Genomic DNA, 21,653 nt, shown 5'->3' with positions numbered 1-21,653 from the left:
GCTTTTGTTTATTGTCTATTCCATTTGCTTTGGATAAGTAAACATGTTTCCTATACCAATAAAGCCCTTTGAATTGAGAGAGAGAGAGAGAGAGAGAGAGAGAGAGAGAGAGAGAGACAGAGACAGAGACAGAGAGAGAGAGAGAGAGCGAGAGTGAGAGTGAGAGTGAGAGAGAAAGAGTGAGAGTGAGAGAGAGAGAGAGCGAGAGAGAGAGCGAGAGAGAGAGAGAGAGAGAGACAGTGTGTGCGTGTGTGTGTCTGTCTGGCTGTACATGTCTTAATGTGCAGTAAGTGTGTATGTTTGGTACTAAACTCCCTCTCACCACCACCCTGCTCAACACCATACTGATGATATCTACATTATCTTTTAAACTGCCTGTATTGACACTGGCCAGCAATAAAACCTGCACTAACTACTGGGCTTGACCTTCATTTGAATAATCCTCCTGGAGATCAGAACTAACTCTCTGGGAGGGAGGGGACTGACCATGGCCCAGAAGTAGTTAGCCATCTGCTGCCGGTTCTGGAGAACAGCCCAGAGGAACAGGTCCCTCCAGGGGTGCTCACAGCGCTCCTCCAACTCAGCAAGGCTCTTCTGGTTGTTAAAGAGACGCCCTGCCTTCTTGCCTGTCTTCTCCTGGAGACAACACACACACACAGTGAGACACACACACTTAAGGATGAAGAAGAGTGAACTCTGACAGACACGTAGAAATGCAGAGAAAAACGTGTCTCTGCTGGACATCTTGACATGGTTTCAATCTGTTCTTCAGAAAAGCCTTGGAATCTGTGAGGGTTTCTTTTCTCCAGCCACAATTCTGTGTTCAGCTGTGATCCATGAGGAACTATCTGTGATCCATGAGAAACTATCTGTGATTCATGAGGAACTATCTGTGATTCATGAGGAACTATCTGTGATTCATGAGGAACTATCTGTGATTCATGAGGAACTATCTGTGATTCATGAGGAACTATCTGTGATCCATGAGGAACTATCTGTGATCCATGAGGAACTATCTATGATCCATGAGGAACTATCTGTGATTCATGAGGAACTATCTGTGATTCATGAGGAACTATCTGTGATTCATGAGGAACTATCTGTGATTCATGAGGAACTATCTGTTATTCATGAGGAACTATCTGTGATCCATGAGGAACTATCTGTGATCCATGAGGAACTATCTGTGATTCATGAGGAAATATCTGTGATTCATGAGGAACTATCTGTGATTCATTAGGAACTATCTGTGATTCATGAGGAACTATCTGTGATTCATGAGGAACTATCTGTGATTCATGAGGAACTATCTGTGATTCATGAGGAACTATCTGTGATTCATGAGGAACTATCTGTGATTAATGAGGAACTATCTGTGATTCATGAGGAACTATCTGTGATTCATGAGGAACTATCTGTTATTCATGAGGAACTATCTGTGATCCATGAGGAACTATCTGTGATCCATGAGGAACTATCTGTGATTCATGAGGAAATATCTGTGATTCATGAGGAACTATCTGTGATTCATTAGGAACTATCTGTGATTCATGAGGAACTATCTGTGATTCATGAGGAACTATCTGTGATTCATGAGGAACTATCTGTGATTCATGAGGAACTATCTGTGATTCATGCTGTGATAAACTCACTCCGTGTTACCTCTACCTCAGGAAGAGCCTACCCAGTACTCACTCCGTGTTACCTCTACCTCAGGAAGAGCCTACCCAGTACTCACTCCGTGTTACCTCAGGAAGAGCCTACCCAGTACTCACTCCGTGTTACCTCAGGAAGAGCCTACCCAGTACTCACTCCGTGTTACCTCAGGAAGGGCCTACCCAGTACTCACTCCGTGTTACCTCAGGAGGAGCCTACCCAGTACTCAATCCGTGTCACCTCAGGAAGAGCCTACCCAGTACTCACTCCGTGTTACCTCAGGAAGAGCCTACCCAGTACTCACACCGTGTCACCTCAGGAAGAGCCTACCCAGTACTCACTCCGTGTTACCTCAGGAAGAGCCTACCCAGTACTCACTCCGTGTTACCTCAGGAAGAGCCTACCCAGTACTCACTCCGTGTTACCTCAGGAAGAGCCTACCCAGTACTCACTCCGTGTCACCTCAGGAAGAGCCTACCCAGTACTCACTCCGTGTTACCTCAGGAAGAGCCTACCCAGTACTCACTCCGTGTCACCTCAGGAAGAGCCTACCCAGTACTCACTCCGTGTTACCTCAGGAAGAGCCTACCCAGTACTCACTCCGTGTTACCTCAGGAAGAGCCTACCCAGTACTCACTCCGTGTTACCTCAGGAAGAGCCTACCCAGTACTCACTCCGTGTTACCTCAGGAAGAGCCTACCCAGTACTCACTCCGTGTTACCTCAGGAAGAGCCTACCCAGTACTCACTCCGTGTCACCTCAGGAAGAGCCTACCCAGTACTCACTCCGTGTTACCTCAGGAAGAGCCTACCCAGTACTCACTCCGTGTTACCTCAGGAAGAGCCTACCCAGTACTCACTCCGTGTTACCTCAGGAAGAGTCTACCCAGTACTCACTCCGTGTCACCTCAGGAAGAGCCTACCCAGTACTCACTCCGTGTTACCTCAGGAAGAGCCTACCCAGTACTCACTCCGTGTTACCTCAGGAAGAGCCTACCCAGTACCCAGTACTCACTCCGTGTCACCTCAGGAAGAGCCTACCCAGTACTCACTCCGTGTTACCTCAGGAAGAGCCTACCCAGTACCCACTCCGTGTTACCTCAGGAAGAGCCTACCCAGTACCCAGTACTCACTCCGTGTCACCTCAGGAAGAGCCTACCCAGTACTCACTCCGTGTTACCTCAGGAAGAGCCTACCCAGTACTCACTCCGTGTTACCTCAGGAAGAGCCTACCCAGTACTCACTCCGTGTTACCTCAGGAAGAGCCTACCCAGTACTCACTCCGTGTTACCTCAGGAAGAGCCTACCCAGTACTCACTCCGTGTTACCTCAGGAAGAGCCTACCCAGTACTCACTCTGTGTTACCTCAGGAGGAGCCTACCCAGTACTCACTCTGTGTTACCTCAGGAAGAGCCTACCCAGTACTCACTCCATGTTACCTCAGGAAGAGCCTACCCAGTACTCACTCCGTGTTACCTCAGGAAGAGCCTACCCAGTACTCACTCCGTGTTACCTCAGGAAGAGCCTACCCAGTACTCACTCCGTGTTTCCTCAGGAAGAGCCTACCCAGTACCCACTCCGTGTTACCTCAGGAAGAGCCTACCCAGTACCAACTCCGTGTTACCTCAGGAAGAGCCTACCCAGTACTCACTCCGTGTTACCTCAGGAAGAGCCTACCCAGTACCCACTCCGTGTTACCTCAGGAAGAGCCTACCCAGTACCAACTCCGTGTTACCTCAGGAAGAGCCTACCCAGTACCAACTCCGTGTTACCTCAGGAAGAGCCTACCCAGTACCCACTCCGTGTTACCTCAGGAAGAGCCTACCCAGTACCAACTCCGTGTTACCTCAGGAAGAGCCTACCCAGTACTCACTCCGTGTTACCTCAGGAAGAGCCTACCCAGTACCCACTCCGTGTTACCTCAGGAAGAGCCTACCCAGTACTCACTCTGTGTTACCTCAGGAAGAGCCTACCCAGTACTCACTCCGTGTTACCTCAGGAAGAGCCTACCCAGTACTCACTCCGTGTCACCTCAGGAAGAGCCTACCCAGTACTCACTCCGTGTTACCTCAGGAAGAGCCTACCCAGTACTCACTCCGTGTCACCTCAGGAAGAGCCTACCCAGTACTCACTCCGTGTTACCTCTACCTCAGGAAGAGCCTACCCAGTACTCACTCCGTGTTACCTCAGGAAGGGCCTACCCAGTACTCACTCCGTGTCACCTCAGGAAGAGCCTACCCAGTACTCACTCCGTGTTACTTCAGGAAGAGCCTACCCAGTACTCACTCCGTGTTACCTCAGGAAGAGCCTACCCAGTACTCACTCCGTGTTACCTCAGGAAGAGCCTACCCAGTACTCACTCCGTGTTACCTCAGGAAGAGCCTACCCAGTACCCAGTACTCACTCCGTGTTACCTCAGGAAGAGCCTACCCAGTACTCACTCCGTGTTACCTCAGGAAGAGCCTACCCAGTACTCACTCCGTGTTACCTCAGGAAGAGCCTACCCAGTACTCACTCCGTGTTACCTCAGGAAGAGCCTACCCAGTACTCACTCCGTGTTACCTCAGGAAGAGCCTACCCAGTACTCACTCCGTGTTACCTCAGGAAGAGCCTACCCAGTACTCACTCCGTGTTACCTCAGGAAGAGCCTACCCAGTACTCACTCCGTGTCACCTCAGGAAGAGCCTACCCAGTACTCACTCCGTGTTACCTCAGGAAGAGCCTACCCAGTACCAACTCCGTGTTACCTCAGGAAGAGCCTACCCAGTACTCACTCCGTGTTACCTCAGGAAGAGCCTACCCAGTACTCACTCTGTGTTACCTCAGGAAGAGCCTACCCAGTACTCACTCCGTGTTACCTCAGGAAGAGCCTACCCAGTACTCACTCTGTGTTACCTCAGGAAGAGCCTACCCAGTACTCACTCCGTGTTACCTCAGGAAGAGCCTACCCAGTACTCACTCTGTGTTACCTCAGGAAGAGCCTACCCAGTACTCACTCTGTGTTACCTCAGGAAGAGCCTACCCAGTACCCACTCCGTGTCACCTCAGGAAGAGCCTACCCAGTACTCACTCCGTGTTACCTCAGGAAGAGCCTACCCAGTACCCAGTACTCACTCCGTGTTACCTCAGGAAGAGCCTACCCAGTACTCACTCCGTGTCACCTCAGGAAGAGCCTACCCAGTACTCACTCCGTGTTACCTCAGGAAGAGCCTACCCAGTACTCACTCCGTGTTACCTCAGGAAGAGCCTACCCAGTACTCACACCGTGTTACCTCAGGAAGAGCCTACCCAGTACCCAGTACTCACTCCGTGTCACCTCAGGAAGAGCCTACCCAGTACTCACTCCGTGTTACCTCAGGAAGAGCCTACCCAGTACCCACTCCGTGTTACCTCAGGAAGAGCCTACCCAGTACCCAGTACTCACTCCGTGTCACCTCAGGAAGAGCCTACCCAGTACTCACTCCGTGTTACCTCAGGAAGAGCCTACCCAGTACTCACTCCGTGTTACCTCAGGAAGAGCCTACCCAGTACTCACACCGTGTTACCTCAGGAAGAGCCTACCCAGTACCCAGTACTCACTCCGTGTCACCTCAGGAAGAGCCTACCCAGTACTCACTCCGTGTTACCTCAGGAAGAGCCTACCCAGTACTCACTCCGTGTCACCTCAGGAAGAGCCTACCCAGTACTCACTCCGTGTTACCTCAGGAAGAGCCTACCCAGTACTCACTCCGTGTTACCTCAGGAAGAGCCTACCCAGTACTCACACCGTGTTACCTCAGGAAGAGCCTACCCAGTACCCAGTACTCACTCCGTGTCACCTCAGGAAGAGCCTACCCAGTACTCACTCCGTGTTACCTCAGGAAGAGCCTACCCAGTACTCACTCCGTGTCACCTCAGGAAGAGCCTACCCAGTACTCACTCCGTGTTACCTCAGGAAGAGCCTACCCAGTACTCACTCCGTGTTACCTCAGGAAGAGCCTACCCAGTACCCAGTACTCACTCCGTGTCACCTCAGGAAGAGCCTACCCAGTACTCACTCCGTGTTACCTCAGGAAGAGCCTACCCAGTACTCACTCCGTGTTACCTCAGGAAGAGCCTACCCAGTACTCACACCGTGTTACCTCAGGAAGAGCCTACCCAGTACCCAGTACTCACTCCGTGTCACCTCAGGAAGAGCCTACCCAGTACTCACTCCGTGTTACCTCAGGAAGAGCCTACCCAGTACCCAGTACTCACTCCGTGTCACCTCAGGAAGAGCCTACCCAGTACTCACTCCGTGTTACCTCAGGAAGAGCCTACCCAGTACTCACTCCGTGTCACCTCAGGAAGAGCCTACCCAGTACTCACTCCGTGTTACCTCAGGAAGAGCCTACCCAGTACTCACTCCGTGTTACCTCAGGAAGAGCCTACCCAGTACCCAGTACTCACTCCGTGTCACCTCAGGAAGAGCCTACCCAGTACTCACTCCGTGTTACCTCAGGAAGAGCCTACCCAGTACTCACTCCGTGTCACCTCAGGAAGAGCCTACCCAGTACTCACTCCGTGTTACCTCAGGAAGAGCCTACCCAGTACTCACTCTGTGTTACCTCAGGAAGAGCCTACCCAGTACCCACCGTGGGCAGTTTCTGATAGAAGCCTTTACACGAGTCGTGCAGGAAGTCTTTCAGCACTTTGGACACCTCATGCAGGGTGAAGCGGGCCTTCCGGTCCCCGGACTCGGCCTTGTGGTGGTCGTGAGGGGGTCCAGGGGTCCGTGTAGCCTTCAGTAGGAGCTGTTTCTCCTGGTGCTTCTTCAGCAGGAGGAGATGAAGGAGGCTCTTCTCTGACACGGAGCAGTAGAGCTCCTGCAGGCGGCCGTAGGTCAGGAACTCGCCCAGACACACGCCGTTGTCCACAAATAGACGCACAAAGTCGGGCTTGTCATTGACCAGCGCGTCCATCATCACCTCCTCCAGGTCACCTGCCTGCGAGGGTCAGTAGAAAGTGCTATATATTACTAACTTTGTAGTAAACTACCAATACAATTCCAATATTCTGTTTTACTAAGCAATATTTATCCTGCATATAGGCTTTTTACATTCTGTTATTATACTAAGGTAAGATACGTTTTTTAATGATCCTTGATGTGGCAGCAAATATATTACATAAACAATAATCAGCACGAGCAGTACAAAGTTCAGGACCAATAGGAGAGAGAGAATGAATGAAGGCGGGACATCTCATGCTGTCTTTCATTCTCACCGTCCACTCCACGTCCCCATTGAAGATGTGGCTCTTAGCGATGTCCACCCGGTTCCAGGCCACCGCCAACTTCAGCTCATCCAGGAAGTCCTGAGCTTCCTGACTCTGGCTCTTACAGGCTGCATGCCACACACCGGGCAAAGGTTAGACGTTAGGGGTCAAAGGTTAGATGTTAGGGGTCAAAGGTTAGATGTTAGGGGTCAAAGGTTATGGGTTAACCCCCGTTCAGAAAGAAAGTTGATATCCATCAAAAACAGAATGAGCATATTTCTTTTCTATGTTGACGGATGGCTTCCAGTAACTCCTCAAACCTTTTATATGGAGCATAATTGTAAATGTATTGATCTTTTGATGGATATCTTTCATCTGCTTCTATACAAGCCCTTTGTAGGATGGATGTAAGTGCTGTCAGCTGCAGTAGAAGCCTTCCATCCAGTACCTTTGACCAAAGCTTTGAGGATGACTGTGTCCAGCTCAGAGCTCTCCTGCTCGGGGTCATGAACTGTCAGGAGGTGGCCGTTGTCCAGTATCTTCTGGATCTAAAGATCAGGAGGAAGTCAGTCATTCAACCTCTCTCACTCTGCTCTCTCACTCTGCTCTCTCACTCTGCTCTCTCTCTCTCTGCTCTCTCTCTCTGCTCTCTCTCTCTGCTCTCTCTCTCTCTGCTCTCTCACTCTGCTCTCTCACTCTGCTCTCTCACTCTGCTCTCTCACTCTGCTCTCTCTCTCTCTGCTCTCTCTCTCTCTGCTCTCTCTCTCTGCTCTCTCACTCTGCTCTCTCACTCTGCTCTCTCTCTGCTCTCTCTCTCTACTCTCTCTCTCTCTACTCTCTCTCTCTACTCTCTCTCTCTGCTCTCTCTCTCTGCTCTCTCACTCTGCTCTCTCACTCTGCTCTCTCTCTCTGCTCTCTCACTTTGCTCTCTCACTCTGCTCTCTCACTCTGCTCTCTCACTCTGCTCTCTCACTCTGCTCTCTCTCTCTGCTCTCTCTCTCTGCTCTCTCTCTGCTCCTTACCAGCTTGGTCCAGTTAGTGATGTCAGTGCTGTGGTGCACGCTGGGAAAGGTGTCTAGCAGGAGCTCCTGCACGCTGTCCATGTCCCAGCAGCCCCGGTTCATCAGCGTGACCAGGATGTGGGCCACGCCCCCCGACCCCGCCAGTATCAGCCAGGGCATGGCGTTCCCTATGCCCTTATACATCCTCTGTACACAGAGACAGAGGAAGACTGCTTACCCAAACAGCACACACAGCAATATAGAAACTATGGTAACACAGCTACAGTATAACGCAGTATGATGTGCTGGTAATTCACGCAGCAATATAGAAACTATGGTAACACAGCTACAGTATAACGCAGTATGATGTGCTGGTAATCCACGCAGCAATATAGAAACTATGGTAACACAGCTACAGTATAACGCAGTATGATGTGCTGGTAATTCACGCAGCAATATAGAAACTATGGTAACACAGCTACAGTATAACGCAGTATGATGTGCTGGTAATTCACGCAGCAATATAGAAACTATGGTAACACAGCTACAGTATAACGCAGTATGATGTGCTGGTAATTCACGCAGCAATATAGAAACTATGGTAACACAGCTACAGTATAACGCAGTATGATGTGCTGGTAATTCACGCAGCAATATAGAAACTATGGTAACACAGCTACAGTATAACGCAGTATGATGTGCTGGTAATTCACGCAGCAATATAGAAACTATGGTAACACAGCTACAGTATAACGCAGTATGATGTGCTGGTAATTCACGCAGCAATATAGAAACTATGGTAACACAGCTACAGTATAACGCAGTATGATGATCTGGTAATTCACGCAGCAATATAGAAACTATGGTAACACAGCTACAGTATAACGCAGTATGATGTGCTGGTAATTCACGCAGCAATATAGAAACTATGGTAACACAGCTACAGTATAACGCAGTATGATGTGCTGGTAATTCACACAGCAATATAGAAACTATGGTAACACAGCTACAGTATAACGCAGTATGATGTGCTGGTAATTCACACAGCAATATAGAAACTATGGTAACACAGCTACAGTATAACGCAGTATGATGTGCTGGTAATTCACTGTAAGATTTGGAATGTTTCTATTACTATCTCCAAATGAGTTTGACTAAATAGACACTTTGGATCAATTGAAATGTTGCTATGGCAACATAATATATAATAGGCCTCGTCATATGAAATGTATACACGTTCATACATGCTTATGACAAGTAATATAATAACACATTATACTGAAAAGTTGAATTAATGGAAAACTAATATTTTCCATGAATGTGACAAACCTGTAGGATCCGAGGTTCTCCATGCACCAGGAGACACAGCACTGGGATCTCAAAGCTGCCTGCACCTGTAGCGATGCAGAATATCAACAAGGGCCCTGGTTGATTCCTTAAAACCACTCATTAAAGTCAAAAAGAAGCATTCTTCCTGAAGAAATACAAGTGTGCTGTGTCGAATATGACGCACAGTAAACATTAACAACCTTCAAATAAGTTGGGGGGGGGGCGCAGGTAGCTTAGCGGTTGGAGCGTTGGGCCAGTATCCAAAAGGTTGCTGGATCTAATCCCCGAGCTGACAAGGTAAAAATGTCTGCCCCGTTCTGCCCCTGAACAAAGCAGTTAACCTACTGCTCCCTGGTAGGCCGTCATTGTAAATAAGAATTTGTTCCTAACTGACTTGCCTAGTTAGATAAATGTTCAAGAAGAGTAAGTATGTTTAAGTTGAAGTAGGTTCACCTCCATAACCGGTGCGCTGCAGGGAGATATGCTTGAGCAGCTTGACCCTCATTTCGCTGGTGGCCCCAGGGCGCTGAGGGTCCTCCTCAACCAGGACAAAGTGGGAGTGGTTGCAGTCCAGGGAGTACACCGCCCCATGGGACAGGTCCTGGGGCTCCACCACGGCAGGCTGGTCTGGCTGCAGGAGGACACACGTCGGTCAGAGAACACATTTCAGAGGAGAGTGTAAAAACAACTCAGCAACTCACACACAGACACACATATAGACGTTTTACTGTGACCTCGTTGTCTAGTCTAATGACATGTTAAATGTAATCAACATCTACTCTGAACTCATATGATCTTCTGCATGGATGTGTATGGAGACCTTAGCAGCAAGCAGAGCGTCTCTGTTGTGGATCATGTTCCAGGGAGCGATGCCGATGGCCACCACCTTGACCTTAGAGGAGGTGCTGGCCAGAGAGTGGTCACGGACAGCCTGGCCCAGGTGCTTGGTGATGCCAAAGCGAAGCCCGTTGGTCAGGATCCAGGCACCTGTGAGGTAGAGACATCATCTCACTTTATAGCAGGGAACTCAATGTGGCCCATTGGCTGATTTAATGCTGCCCAAGGTTATCTTAGTAAAAACAAAAGTGAATGTGTATGTGTGTGTGTGTGTGTGTGTGTGTGTGTGTGTGTGTGTGTGTGTGTGTGTGTGTGTGTGTGTGTGTGTGTGTGTGTGTGTGTGTGTGTGTGTGTGTGTGTGTGTGTGTGTGTGTGTGTGTGTCCCACCTGTGCTCTGAGCAGCCTTGACCAGTCCTTTCCTCACGGTGTCCCTGAGCCAGGGTTTCATCTGAGCCAGCTCGTCTCCCCCCACCAGAGCCACCACCAGGTGTGGAGGGGCTAGTCCCCACTGCTCTGTCAGCATCTGGTAGATTAACACTGGATCTGTGGAGCTGTGAACCCTCACAAACTGGACAGAGAAGCACAGTGTGGTATTTACTGAGAGATGTACATGGTCAAGGAACAGGTCCTCTTTCATATTTCTTTAATCTCTTTCTTGACTTGAAATAGTTTTGTAAAATGATGAGAAACATGGATAACTTAAGCTGAAATGACTGAATGAGAATATGCATTAATTATCAATCTGCATTGTTTTGATAATTCAGGCCATGTTAGTGCTGAAATGGAACACAGTCCTGCACATACTGAAATGGAACACAGTCCTGCACATACTGGAATGGAACACAGTCCTGCACATACTGGAATGGAACACAGTCCTGCACATACTGAAATGGAACACAGTCCTGCACATACTGGAATGGAACACAGTCCTGCACATACTGAAATGGAACACAGTCCTGCACATACTGGAATGGAACACAGTCCTGCACATACTGGAATGGAACACAGTCTTGCACATAATGAAATGGAAAACAGTCCTGCACATACTGGAATGGAACACAGTCCTGCACATACTGGAATGGAACACAGTCCTGCACATACTGAAATGGAACACAGTCCTGCACATACTGGAATGGAACACAGTCCTGCACATACTGGAATGGAACACAGTCCTGCACATACTGAAATGGAACACAGTCCTGCACATACTGAAATGGAACACAGTCCTGCACATACTGAAATGGAACACAGTCCTGCACATACTGGAATGGAACACAGTCCTGCACATACTGGAATGGAACACAGTCCTGCACATACTGAAATGGAACACTGTCCTGCACATACTGAAATGGAACACAGTCCTGCACATACTGAAATGGAACACAGTCCTGCACATACTGGAATGGAACACAGTCCTGCACATACTGAAATGGAACACAGTCCTGCACATACTGGAATGGAACACAGTCCTGACATACTGCAATGGAACACAGTCCTGCACATACTGGAATGGAACACAGTCCTGCACATACTGGAATGGAACACAGTACTGCACATACTGGAATGGAACACAGTCCTGCACATACTGGAATGGAACACAGTCCTGCACATACTGGAATGGAACACAGTCCTGCACATACTGGAATGGAACACAGTCCTGCACATACTGAAATGGAACACAGTCCTGCACATACTGAAATGGAACACAGTCCTGCACATACTGAAATGGAACACAGTACTGCACATACTGAAATGGAACACAGTCCTGCACATACTGGAATGGAACACAGTCCTGCACATACTGAAATAGAACACAGTCCTGCACATACTGGAATGGAACACAGTCCTGCACATACTGGAATGGAACACAGTCCTGCACATACTGGAATGGAACACAGTCCTGCACATACTGGAATGGAACACAGTCCTGCACATACTGGAATGGAACACAGTCCTGCACATACTGGAATGGAACACAGTCCTGCACATACTGAAATGGAACGCAGTACTGCACATACTGAAATGGAACACAGTCCTGCACATACTGGAATGGAACACAGTCCTGCACATACTGAAATGGAACACAGTCCTGCACATACTGAAATGGAACACAGTCCTGCACATACTGAAATGGAAAACAGTCCTGCACATACTGGAATGGAACACAGTCCTGCACATACTGGAATGGAACACAGTCCTGCACATACTGAAATGGAACACAGTCCTGCACATACTGGAATGGAACACAGTCCTGCACATACTGGAATGGAACACAGTCCTGCACATACTGAAATGGAACACAGTCCTGCACATACTGAAATGGAACACAGTCCTGCACATACTGGAATGGAACACAGTCCTGCACATACTGGAATGGAACACAGTCCTGCACATACTGAAATGGAACACTGTCCTGCACATACTGAAATGGAACACAGTCCTGCACATACTGAAATGGAACACAGTCCTGCACATACTGGAATGGAACACAGTCCTGCACATACTGAAATGGAACACAGTCCTGCACATACTGGAATGGAACACAGTCCTGCACATACTGCAATGGAACACAGTCCTGCACATACTGGAATGGAACACAGTCCTGCACATACTGGAATGGAACACAGTACTGCACATACTGGAATGGAACACAGTCCTGCACATACTGGAATGGAACACAGTCCTGCACATACTGGAATGGAACACAGTCCTGCACATACTGGAATGGAACACAGTCCTGCACATACTGAAATGGAACACAGTCCTGCACATACTGAAATGGAACACAGTCCTGCACATACTGAAATGGAACACAGTACTGCACATACTGAAATGGAACACAGTCCTGCACATACTGAAATAGAACACAGTCCTGCACATACTGGAATGGAACACAGTCCTGCACATACTGGAATGGAACACAGTCCTGCACATACTGGAATGGAACACAGTCCTGCACATACTGGAATGGAACACAGTCCTGCACATACTGGAATGGAACACAGTCCTGCACATACTGGAATGGAACACAGTCCTGCACATACTGAAATGGAACGCAGTACTGCACATACTGAAATGGAACACAGTCCTGCACATACTGGAATGGAACACAGTCCTGCACATACTGAAATGGAACACAGTCCTGCACATACTGAAATGGAACACAGTCCTGCACATACATTTACATTACATTTAAGTCATTTAGCAGACGCTCTTATCCAGAGCGACTTACAAATTGGTGAATTCACCTTCTGACATCAAGTGGAACAGCCACTTTACAATAGTGCATCTAAATCATTAAGGGGGGGGGTGAGAAGGATTACTTATCCTATCCTAGGTATTCCTTGAAGAGGTGGGGTTTCAGGTGTCTCCGGAAGGTGGGGATTGACTCCGCTGTCCTGGCGTCGTGAGGGAGTTTGTTCCACCATTGGGGGCCAGAGCAGCGAACAGTTTTGACTGGGCTGAGCGGGAACTGTACTTCCTCAGTGGTAGGGAGGCGAGCAGGCCAGAGGTGGATGAACGCAGTGCCCTTGCTTGGGTGTAGGGCCTGATCAGAGCCTGGAGGTACTGCGGTGCCGTCCCCTCACAGCTCCGTAGGCAAGCACCATGGTCTTGTAGCATGCGAGCTTCAACTGGAAGCCAGTGGAGAGAGCGGAGGAGCGGGGTGACGTGAGAGAACTTGGGAAGGTTGAACACCAGACGGGCTGCGGCGTTCTGGATGAGTTGTAGGGGTTTAATGGCACAGGCAGGGAGCCCAGCCAACAGCGAGTTGCAGTAATACAGACGGGAGATGACAAGTGCCTGGATTAGGACCTGCGCCGCTTCCTGTGTGAGGCAGGGTCGTACTCTGCGGATGTTGTAGAGCATGAACCTACAGGAACGGGCCACCGCCATGATGTTGGTTGAGAACGACAGGGTGTTGTCCAGGATCACGCCAAGGTTCTTAGCGCTCTGGGAGGAGGACACAATGGAGTTGTCAACCGTGATGGCGAGATCATGGAACGGGCAGTCCTTCCCCGGGAGGAAGAGCAGCTCCGTCTTGCCGAGGTTCAGCTTGAGGTGGTGATCCGTCATCCACACTGATATGTCTGCCAGACATGCAGAGATGCGATTCGCCACCTGGTCATCAGAAGGGGAAAGGAGAAGATTAATTGTGTGTCGTCTGCATAGCAATGATAGGAGAGACCATGTGAGGTTATGACAGAGCCAAGTGACTTGGTGTATAGCGAGAATAGGAGAGGGCCTAGAACAGAGCCCTGGGGGACACCAGTGGTGAGAGCGCGTGGCGAGGAGACAGATTCTCGCCACGCCACCTGGTAGGAGCGACCTGTCAGGTAGGACGCAATCAGCGTGGGCCGCGCCGGAGATGCCCAACTCGGAGAGGGTGGAGAGGAGGATCTGATGGTTCACAGTATCGAAGGCAGCCGATAGGTCTAGAAGGATGAGAGCAGAGGAGAGAGAGTTAGCTTTAGCAGTGCGGAGCGCCTCCGTGATACAGAGAAGAGCAGTCTCAGTTGAATGACTAGTCTTGAAACCTGACTGATTTGGATCAAGAAGGTCATTCTGAGAGAGATAGCGGGAGAGCTGGCCAAGGACGGCACGTTCAAGAGTTTTGGAGAGAAAAGAAAGAAGGGATACTGGTCTGTAGTTGTTGACATCGGAGGGATCGAGTGTAGGTTTTTTCAGAAGGGTGCAACTCTCGCTCTCTTGAAGACGGAAGGGACGTTGCCAGCGGTCAGGGATGAGTTGATGAGCGAGGTGAGGTAAGGGAGAAGGTCTCCGGAAATGGTCTGGAGAAGAGAGGAGGGGATAGGGTCAAGCACCAGGTTGTTGGGCGGCCGGCCGTCACAAGAAGCGAGATTTCATCTGGAGAGAGAGGGGAGAAAGAGGTCAGAGCACAGGGTAGGGCAGTGTGAGCAGAACCAGCGGTGTCGTTTGACTTAGCAAACGAGGATCAGATGTCGTCGACCTTCTTTTCAAAATGGTTGACGAAGTCATCTGCAGAGAGGGAGGAGGGGGGGGGAACACAGTCCTGCACATACTGGAATGGAACACAGTCCTGCACATACTGAAATGGAACACAGTCCTGCACATACTGAAATGGAACACAGTCCTGCACATACTGAAATGTATCTCTCCAGGACCACAGTTTGTGATCACTGAACTGTCTCTTAGATAGGACCAATATGGATGGTGGTACGGAACAATTTCCAACTGTGGTTGTAACAGTGTTGCCATCTGGTTATAGCACCTTGTGGCTGTAACAGTGTTGCCATCTGGTTATAGCACCTTGTGGTTGTAACAGTGTTGCCATCTGGTTATAGCACCTTGTGGTTGTAACAGTGTTGCCTTGTGGTTGTAACAGTGTTGCCTTGTGGTTGTAACAGTGTTACCATCTGGTTATAGCACCTTGTGGTTGTAACAGTGTTACCATCTGGATATAGCACCTTGTGGTTGTAACAGTGTTACCATCTGGATATAGCACCTTGTGGTTGTAACAGTGTTACCATCTGGATATAGCACCTTGTGGCTGTAACAGTGTTGCCATCTGGTTATAGCACCTTGTGGTTGTAACAGTGTTACCATCTGGATATAGCACCTTGTGGTTGTAACAGTGTTACCATCTGGTTATAGCACCTTGTGGTTGTAACAGTGTTGCCATCTGGTTATAGCACCTTGTGGTTGTAACAGTGTTGCCTTGTGGTTGTAACAGTGTTGCCATCTGGTTATAGCACCTTGTGGTTGTAACAGTGTTGCCATCTGGTTATAGCACCTTGTGGTTGTAACAGTGTTGCCATTGGGTTATAGCACCTTGTGGCTGTAACAGTGTTGCCATCTGGTTATAGCACCTTGTGGTTGTAACAGTGTTGCCATCTGGTTATAGCACCTTGTGGTTGTAACAGTGTTGCCTTGTGGTTGTAACAGTGTTACCTTGTGGTTGTAACAGTGTTGCCTTGTGGTTGTAACAGTGTTACCTTGTGGTTGTAACAGTGTTACCTTGTGGTTGTAACAGTGTTGCCTTGTGGTTGTAACAGTGTTACCTTGTGGTTGTAACAGTGGTGCCTTGTGGTTGTAACAGTGTTGCCTTGTGGTTGTAACAGTGTGGCCTTGTGGTTGTAACAGTGTTACCTTGTGGTTGTAACAGTGTTACCTTGTGGTTGTAACAGTGTTACCTTGTGGTTGTAACAGTGTTGCCTTGTGGTTGTAACAGTGTTGCCTTGTGGTTGTAACAGTGTTGCCTTGTGGTTGTAACAGTGTTGCCTTGTGGTTGTAACTGTGTTGCCTTGTGGTTGTAACAGTGTTGCCTTGTGGTTGTAACAGTGTTGCCTTGTGGTTGTAACAGTGTTACCTTGTGGTTGTAACAGTGTTACCTTGTGGTTGTAACAGTGTTGCCTTGTGGTTGTAACAGTGTTACCTTTCCCCTTGTCCTACTGGTGCCAGTGAAGTCAATGTCCCCCACTCGTCCTGCTGCCCAGTGACCCCTCTCCTTGTCCCCTCTGCTAGCACCCCGGCCTCGGCCTTCAGCCACACTCTCCACGGCCTCGTCCAGCTGAGAGTAGCAACGGCAGGCCAACAGAGCACTGCCACAATAACAGACACATTAATACATACAGAATACACATTATACACATAGAAACAATGTACATCACATACAGTAGTATTTACAGTCCGGTCATTCACAATCCACTATGACAAACAAACAAACACAAACCACTCCTACCTTTGCTCCTGTGACCTCTCCAGTACATCCCCACATCGTGGGCATCGCCTCTGCAGCGGTAGCGCCCCCTATAGACACAGCACCCATAGTGCACAACATGACTTTTACCCCACAGCCAGGTAAATCTAACCCAGAATTATTCACCAGTCACTCTGCTGCTGATGACAGGTGTGAGGCATCTCCAAGAGCTTAGACCTACAGTACCAGTCAAAAGTTTGGACACACCTTCTCATTCAAGGGGTTTTCTTTATTTATTACTATTTTCTACATTGTAGAATAATACTGAAGACATTAAAACTATGAAATAACACATATGGAATCATGTAGTAACCAAAAAAGTGTTCAAGTCAAAATATAAATCAAAATATATTTATTTTACATTTGTACCAACTATAATCAAAGGCAAATGTAACTGCTGCACTATGTACCTTAATAGGACAGCTCTTATAAGGATGTGAATGAAATGAGACAGGATGTTATCAGAGGGAGTTAGATGGGCAGGGACAGGAGGAGAGGTTAACCTCTGTGGTTCCTCTCCCTGTTCGGGCGGAGCTCGGCGGTCTTCGTCGCCGGGCTACTAGCTGCCACCCATCCATTGTTCCTTTTCGTTTGTGTCTGTCTGTTTTTTCTTTACACCTGTGTCCTATTAGTTTATTTCGGGGGATTTATTAACCTCCGCTGCCTGCTAGTCTTTGTGAGGGATTAATCGCTGTTGTTGCTCTGTTAGGGGTGCGTGTTTGCTCTGTTAGGGGTGCGTGTTTGCTCTGTTAGGGGTGCGTGTTTGCTCTGTTAGGGGTGCGTGTTTGCTCTGTTAGGGGTGCGTGTTTGCTCTGTTAGGGGTGCGTGTTTGCTCTGTTAGGGGTGCGTGTTTGCTCTGTAAGGGGTGCGTGTTTGCTCTGTAAGGGGTGCGTGTTTGCGCCATGGGGTTTTCTTACTCAGGGTCGTTGTACCGTTTTGGACTGTAATTAGGAGTAGCGGTTTCTCCTCCGTGTGTTGACTTTATTCCCTGTGTGTGGCGACTTCGTTTGGGCGTGTTCCTCCGCCTGTTGTCGTTGAGTTGGGACTTCTAATAAACGATTGTGCTACTGGGACTTCCTTGCTCTCCTGCTCCTGACTCCTTCACCTCCCTCCTCTTAGGAGGCACGTAACAACCTCATTGGATGCGATGTTGGATACCAGAAAAGTTGCTCCATGTAACTGAAAGGTGTAGTTGGCTTTTATTTTTCTTCTCAATCGATGGATGCCACTCAGCTGAGGGTTGGCTGTCAGATGAGATTAGACTGCTACATTTAACCTATATTCTTCCCTAGACTGAGCTAAGGGTTGGCTGTCAGATGAGACTAGACTGCTGGAAAAGAACCATAAAAGATTTGTCTCCTACTGGCAGCGATTAAGAATTTGCATCGGAGTCAACATTACTTGTGCTCATTTGCCTGGGATGCCTGGTAAAAGATGATCATCAGAAATGGGAAGACATTCGAGGCTCATGCCTGCACAGCAAAAACAACATGCAGCTTCAGCTTGTTACCGTATTTGGCCACTCAGTAAAGTGTATCTGGATCATGGCCAGTCGTTTGGTCAGGTTATGGGCAAAGATCCACCCCCCCATCTCATTTAATCCTCTACTGTAAACATTTAGGTTTTTCACCTCAAAAATATTTCAAACTAGTATTTCACTGCTTCTCTAACCTGATTCTGGGATCCAGTCTTCCTCTCAGTCACTGTCCTCACTATCAGAGGTTATGTATGATATTGACCAAGCCCATAATTTTACATCAAATCTTTCATTGAGCATGATATTGCCCTGAAAAGTAGCCAAATTGACAGCGTTGCCCTAGGCAACACAACAAAGTAGAGGTATGGCACAACGTTGCCCTAGGCAACACAAAGTAAGCTACCAAACGGTGTTGTGTTGTGTTGTCTGAGGGCACCGATGTGCAGAAGAGGATTAAGACGTACTGATGGCGTGCAGTTTGTCACAATCGCTTTTTTATGTAAAAGTGAGTCTGGTCTCGACACGTCTTATTTGAATGTGGGGCAGGAGGGATTGTGTGAGGGGAAAGGACCATTGTCCATGCAAACATAACATTTGCATGCAAGGTCAGGAAGAGTTCAAGTGACAACAAGTGAAGAGGGTGTGTGAGAGCTGGGGGGGGGGGTACGTGGGTGCCTGTTTGTATATGTGTACGGTATGCTCCTCAGTATAGAGGTATGCTCCTTGGTATAGAGGTATGCTCCTCAGTATAGAGGTATGCTCCTCAGTATAGAGGCATGCAGGCTTGAGTCAGTGTGTCGGCTTCCTGTGTCCTGTATTGTGATTTCTGCTCCACTAGATTAGTGGGCTGTTATCACTCCAATAATGAGGTCCCGGGCCAATAGTTTGACGAGGTAACTTCAACCAACTCTACAGTCTCAGGAGGTATGATGCACACTACGTCATAACGTGTTTACAAATTAATGCAGATTTTTCTATGAGCTCAAGTGTTCTACCACTTTAATAATGAAACATATTTGGAAGGTAAGTTAGAGTACTGTTGACTTTTCTTTTAAAACTAGTCATTTATGTTAAGGCCCACAGGAAATGTTGAATTAAACATAATTTGTCCCACAGCTATTTGAGTAAGACTGTGTGTTTAAACACTCCAACAGGATTGAAAGCCACACACTGTAAGATGTGTTAACCATATTCCAAGTAGCATTTCAAGACCTTTTCAAAAAGTAAATATAGCACTTGATTATATTCTATGATGATATACTACAGAAAATTTCTGTAGTGACATTCCACTAGACGAGAGCCACATTACACCATGAATCATATGATTACATGTCTACAAATCACAAAGAAGAAATCTGTAGTGCATCCAAACTGTAAAAATATACAATTTGCCATCTCTGTAATAGGTTGTGAAATAATATTTCCAAGAACCAAATAAATGTCAGAGGAAGTGATTCTTAAAAGCTGGACACTTTATCACAGACATACATATAGAATAGTGCCTGCACACTCAAATTAAAAATACATTTAAAAATGATGACAAATTAACAGACACGTTGGAGAGCTTGGTCAACCTGTTCAACAGTGCCTCATAAAATATGATCCACTTACAGTCGCTAACATAGTTACTTACCAGAGGCGTGTCTTGTCTCTCTGGCATGGCTGTGTTCTAATGTGCAGTCAGCTTCACTCCAGTCACCGATCTCTGTCCTGGAGAAGGTGAGCCCTAGGAGACTCCAGGAAGCAGCAGGTAGGTAAACCACGCCCTGGCCTTCCTCTGACCAATCACAGTCTCCAATGAGCTCCATTATCTTTGAGTCATTATCTGCACCACCAGTGCACCTGTAAAGGAGTCCCATCAGAACAATGTGATACACATGGCTACACTACAGGGAATGATTCAATGGGCTAGAATGCAGCAACTGATTACTGAAATAATACAATAACTGAAAACTGATATAATACAATAACTGATAACTGATATAATACAATAACTGATATAATACAATAACTGAAAACTGATATAATACAATAACTGATAACTGATATAATACAATAACTGATATAATACAATAACTGATAACTGATATAATACAATAACTGATATAATACAATAACTGAAAACTGATATAATACAATAACTGATAACTGATATAATACAATAACTGATAACTGAAATAATACAATAACTGATAACTGATATAATACAATAACTGATATAATACAATAACTGATAACTGATATAATACAATAACTGATAACTGATATAATACAATAACTGATAACTGATATAATACAATAACTGATAACTGATATAATACAATAACTGATATAATACAATAACTGATAACTGATATAATACAATAACTGATAACTGATATAATACAATAACTGATAACTGATATAATACAATAACTGATATAATACAATAACTGATAACTGATATAATACAATAACTGATAACTGATATAATACAATAACTGATATAATACAATAACTGATAACTGAAATAATACAACAACTGATAACTGAAATAATGCAATAACTGATAACTAATATAATACAATAACTGATATAATACAATAACTGAAATAATACAATAACTGATAACTAATATCATACAATAACAGATATAATACAATAACTGATAACTAATATAATACAATAACTGATATAATACAATAACTGATATAATACAATAACTGATATAATACAATAACTGATAATTGATATAATACAATAATTGATATAATACAGCTGTCACGCCCGGGTCGAAATATATTATGTTTATCTTCATTTATTTGGTCAGGCCAGGGTGTGACATGGGTTTTTGTGGTGTGTTTCGGCTTGGGGTTTTGTGGGGTGTATAGCGTAGTCTATGGCTGCCTGAAGCGGTTCTCAATCAGAGTCAGGTGATTATCGTTGTCTCTGATTGGGAACCATATTTAGGCAGCCATATTATTTGAGTGTTTCGTGGGTGATTGTTCCTGTATCTGTGTTTATATTCACCAGATAGGCTGTATAGTTTTTTCACGTTTTTCACATGAGTAACCACCACGCTGCATTTTGGTCCGCTCCTCCTTCAACAGAAGAACGCCGTTACAACAGCAACTGATAACTGATATAATACAATAACTGATATAATACAATAACTGATAACTGATATAATACAATAACTGGTATAATACAATAACTGATAACTGATATAATACAATAACTGATAACTGATATAATACAATAACTGATATAATACAATAACTGATATAATACAATAACTGATAACTGATATAATACAATAACTGATAACTGATATAATACAATAACTGATAACTGATATAATACAATAACTGATAACTGATATAATACAATAACTGATGTAATAC

General features: G+C 46.6%; 1 protein-coding gene across 2 annotated transcripts in view; it reads right to left on the bottom strand.

Annotated features, from left to right (window-relative positions):
* The window catches only part of trpm5 (transient receptor potential cation channel, subfamily M, member 5), a 53,369-nt gene extending 32,039 nt beyond the window's left edge, over positions 1-21,330 (bottom strand). The window contains exons 1-13 of one of the 2 annotated variants that reach the window (XM_064987548.1): positions 21,280-21,330; positions 19,904-20,112; positions 16,776-16,843; positions 16,470-16,635; positions 10,442-10,622; positions 10,038-10,204; positions 9,671-9,848; positions 9,218-9,282; positions 7,910-8,095; positions 7,336-7,435; positions 6,897-7,015; positions 6,269-6,619; positions 487-636 (exon numbers count right to left, since the gene is read on the bottom strand). In XM_064987548.1, coding sequence (XP_064843620.1) covers positions 487-636; positions 6,269-6,619; positions 6,897-7,015; positions 7,336-7,435; positions 7,910-8,095; positions 9,218-9,282; positions 9,671-9,848; positions 10,038-10,204; positions 10,442-10,622; positions 16,470-16,635; positions 16,776-16,843; positions 19,904-19,930 — 1,758 coding nt within the window. In that variant the 5' untranslated portion in view covers positions 19,931-20,112; positions 21,280-21,330. The remainder of the gene's footprint in view (positions 1-486; positions 637-6,268; positions 6,620-6,896; positions 7,016-7,335; positions 7,436-7,909; positions 8,096-9,217; positions 9,283-9,670; positions 9,849-10,037; positions 10,205-10,441; positions 10,623-16,469; positions 16,636-16,775; positions 16,844-19,903; positions 20,113-21,279) is intronic. The other variant, XM_064987553.1, reaches the window with a different exon arrangement.
* Positions 21,331-21,653: the final 323 nt, after the last annotated feature.

The sequence above is a fragment of the Oncorhynchus masou genome, chromosome 2, assembly GCF_036934945.1.
Source record: "Oncorhynchus masou masou isolate Uvic2021 chromosome 2, UVic_Omas_1.1, whole genome shotgun sequence".
Lineage (NCBI taxonomy): Eukaryota > Metazoa > Chordata > Actinopteri > Salmoniformes > Salmonidae > Oncorhynchus > Oncorhynchus masou.
Note: the sequence above shows the minus strand (reverse complement) of the source record. Positions and strands in the feature narration are given on the sequence as shown.